The 2,444-nt window shown below is 34.5% G+C and overlaps 1 protein-coding gene across 1 annotated transcript in view; it reads right to left on the reverse strand.

The window, feature by feature from the left end:
- Nucleotides 1–1,818, reverse strand: part of LOC107639383 (oleoyl-acyl carrier protein thioesterase 1, chloroplastic) — a gene marked incomplete at its 5' end in the record, with an annotated part of 6,720 nt that extends 4,902 nt beyond the window's left edge. Inside the window, 3 exon segments of the mRNA XM_016342859.2 lie at nucleotides 1–81; nucleotides 391–524; nucleotides 1,418–1,818. Of these exon segments, the coding sequence (XP_016198345.1) occupies nucleotides 1–81; nucleotides 391–524; nucleotides 1,418–1,759 (557 nt within the window).

Here is a 2,444-nt window from a genome sequence, read left to right on the forward strand (position 1 = left end):
TAGTCTTTTAGTATAAAATCGCGTCTGATTCCAACCCTCCCTTCCCCTTGACACCATGTCTCTATCTCAACTACATCACTCCTGTTGAAATCTTCATGTTATTACTTTCGCTTAAATCATTATAGATCCTAGTCATGTACAGGCCTGATTTTTTTATATTTACAACTCTTAAAAACTTTTAAATTGAAAGACATAATAATATATACATGTAAATGCCGTCTGATCAAAATATTTGACCCTATTCGATACTGTTAGTCTTGTACTATAAAAACATAAAAATAATTAGATAAGTTGATTGATGTAAAATGAAAAAAAAATTAGAAAAAGCAGTTTTAGCACTTTTTCCACAAGTTGGAAAGAGTAACATCCAAATGAAGTTAGATCACCAACCAAGCAGGGTATTTGTAGACTTCAATATGCATCCGAGCAGTGACCCATATGAGGCCTAATTTTCTCATGGTGGGAGTTGTTGCGAAACCATCAGTAGAATATCCAACACTTTGAGCATGATTACATCCAACCTCCTGCAACAAAAAAACTCACATTTCAAAACTTAAGTAATATGGAATACAATAGCAAATTTTAAAATTTGCACACAACGGAACACAGCTATACAAATCTGCACAAATAAAATTCAGCCAAAACACCAAGTCAAAACGAAAAGCAAAAAGAAGAAGAAATGCCAAAAAGCAGGTAACCAATGCAGATGAATCAGGTTAACATAGGCAAAACAACCCCAACTACCAAAAATCATCAATTTGCACCTTGAAAACATCGATTTTCATTTTCCAGTGATCCAATCTTAAAAGGGAGCACAAATGAACATGAACCAATTCAAAATGAAGCAGTAGAGTAGTAGACTTATACAATTAAAGAACCCAGTTACTATAATTAAAGTAAAAAATCAAAGAAACAAATCAGTACTCAGAAGAAGCACAAAAAAAAAAAGGGATAAAAAAACATAACTTTCAAAAATATATTCGCCATGCATGGAACTCAAATACTATCCAATTATCCAAAGCTGCATAAATAAAACTCAAAAACAGAACCCCCCAGATTCAAAAAACTCTTTCATCTTTTAAAGTTCCAACTAAAGTGGCAAGACATGCAGATGAATCAGGAAGCAAAACAAAATAAAGCTAAATGCCAAGAATATCCCATCTCCACTTTTGAACTAAAAAAGGAAGTCGACATTCCGATGGTTCAAAACAAAGCATGCATAGATGCAACAAATCAGAAAGTCCCGAAAATCTTACCCCAAACCATTTCCAAAAAACATAAAAGATTAAAGACAGATTAAAATTTCACATATCCATTACAAAATAACTGAACCAAGTAACAATCAACAAATCGCACAACACATCACCAAATAAAATAAACTTACAAAAACCAAATATTCAGGGGGAACAAAAACTACCTGCAAGAGATTAGCAATGGTTTCAACGGTGGCAGTCTTATTGATTCCAACTTCATAGCTCCTCACAATGAACTTCTCCTTGTAAGACAGTCCATCCTCTGTCAAGCTCCCAAGCCGCAGCCGGTCCGCCAACGTCCCCGCCTCCGCTCCGACCCGGTTCACCACCGCCCCGTCCCGGTCCGACACGATTGCGCGAACCGACAATACCCTGTTCATCGGATAGCCGAATCCGACGGCGGATACACTCCTCCGACGAACGAGAACGGAAGCGGGCTGACCCGCGAACCCGCATTGGGCCATGAATTGAACCCGGTCTGAGCCGTTGCATGAAACCTTCAACATTTTAATAGAGTAAAAGCCTAATCGAGTAATAGGGATCCCAATTGTTTTCAAAAAGAAAGATAAAAGGAGTTATTTTGGGGGGTGTGACAGTGTCGTAGTGTGTTTGTGTTTTTTATAGAGAACGTGGAGGAGAAACGAAAGAGGTGTGTTGCGTTGTGTTGTGTCAGGAATGCTAAGTGTTTGTGTTTCGATGAAATTGACGACGGGCTATGTACATATACATATGATTTTTTTTGGTGACTGTACATATACATATGATTTAGATTTTAGTTTTAATTTATTATGTTTTTTAAATATATATTATTTTTAAAAAAATTAAAAGTTTCAAAATTTAAAATTTTTTATTTAAAATTTAGAAAGATAATTAAAAGAATTAAATTAAGATTTTCAATTATTTTCCGATTATATAAATATGTCATATTTGATGCTGTAGCTGTTCGTAGACTTCGGATAGACAGGTAGATAGATAGGGATGTAGGGCTTGAAATCAAGTTTTGTTGCACAACCACGTGTGTTGTGTGTTTTTCCATGGACGTTTTCCTACTTTGCATGTAACTTCATTTATTTACATTATGTATTCATTTAAAAAAGCACCAAATTATGCTTGACTATACGAGTATAATTAAGTAATTATATAAAATTATATTTATTTTTCATAATAATTTTTTAATTTTATTTTTATATT

The sequence above is a fragment of the Arachis ipaensis genome, chromosome B04 (assembly GCF_000816755.2).
Source record: "Arachis ipaensis cultivar K30076 chromosome B04, Araip1.1, whole genome shotgun sequence".
NCBI classification, from domain to species: Eukaryota; Viridiplantae; Streptophyta; class Magnoliopsida; order Fabales; family Fabaceae; genus Arachis; species Arachis ipaensis.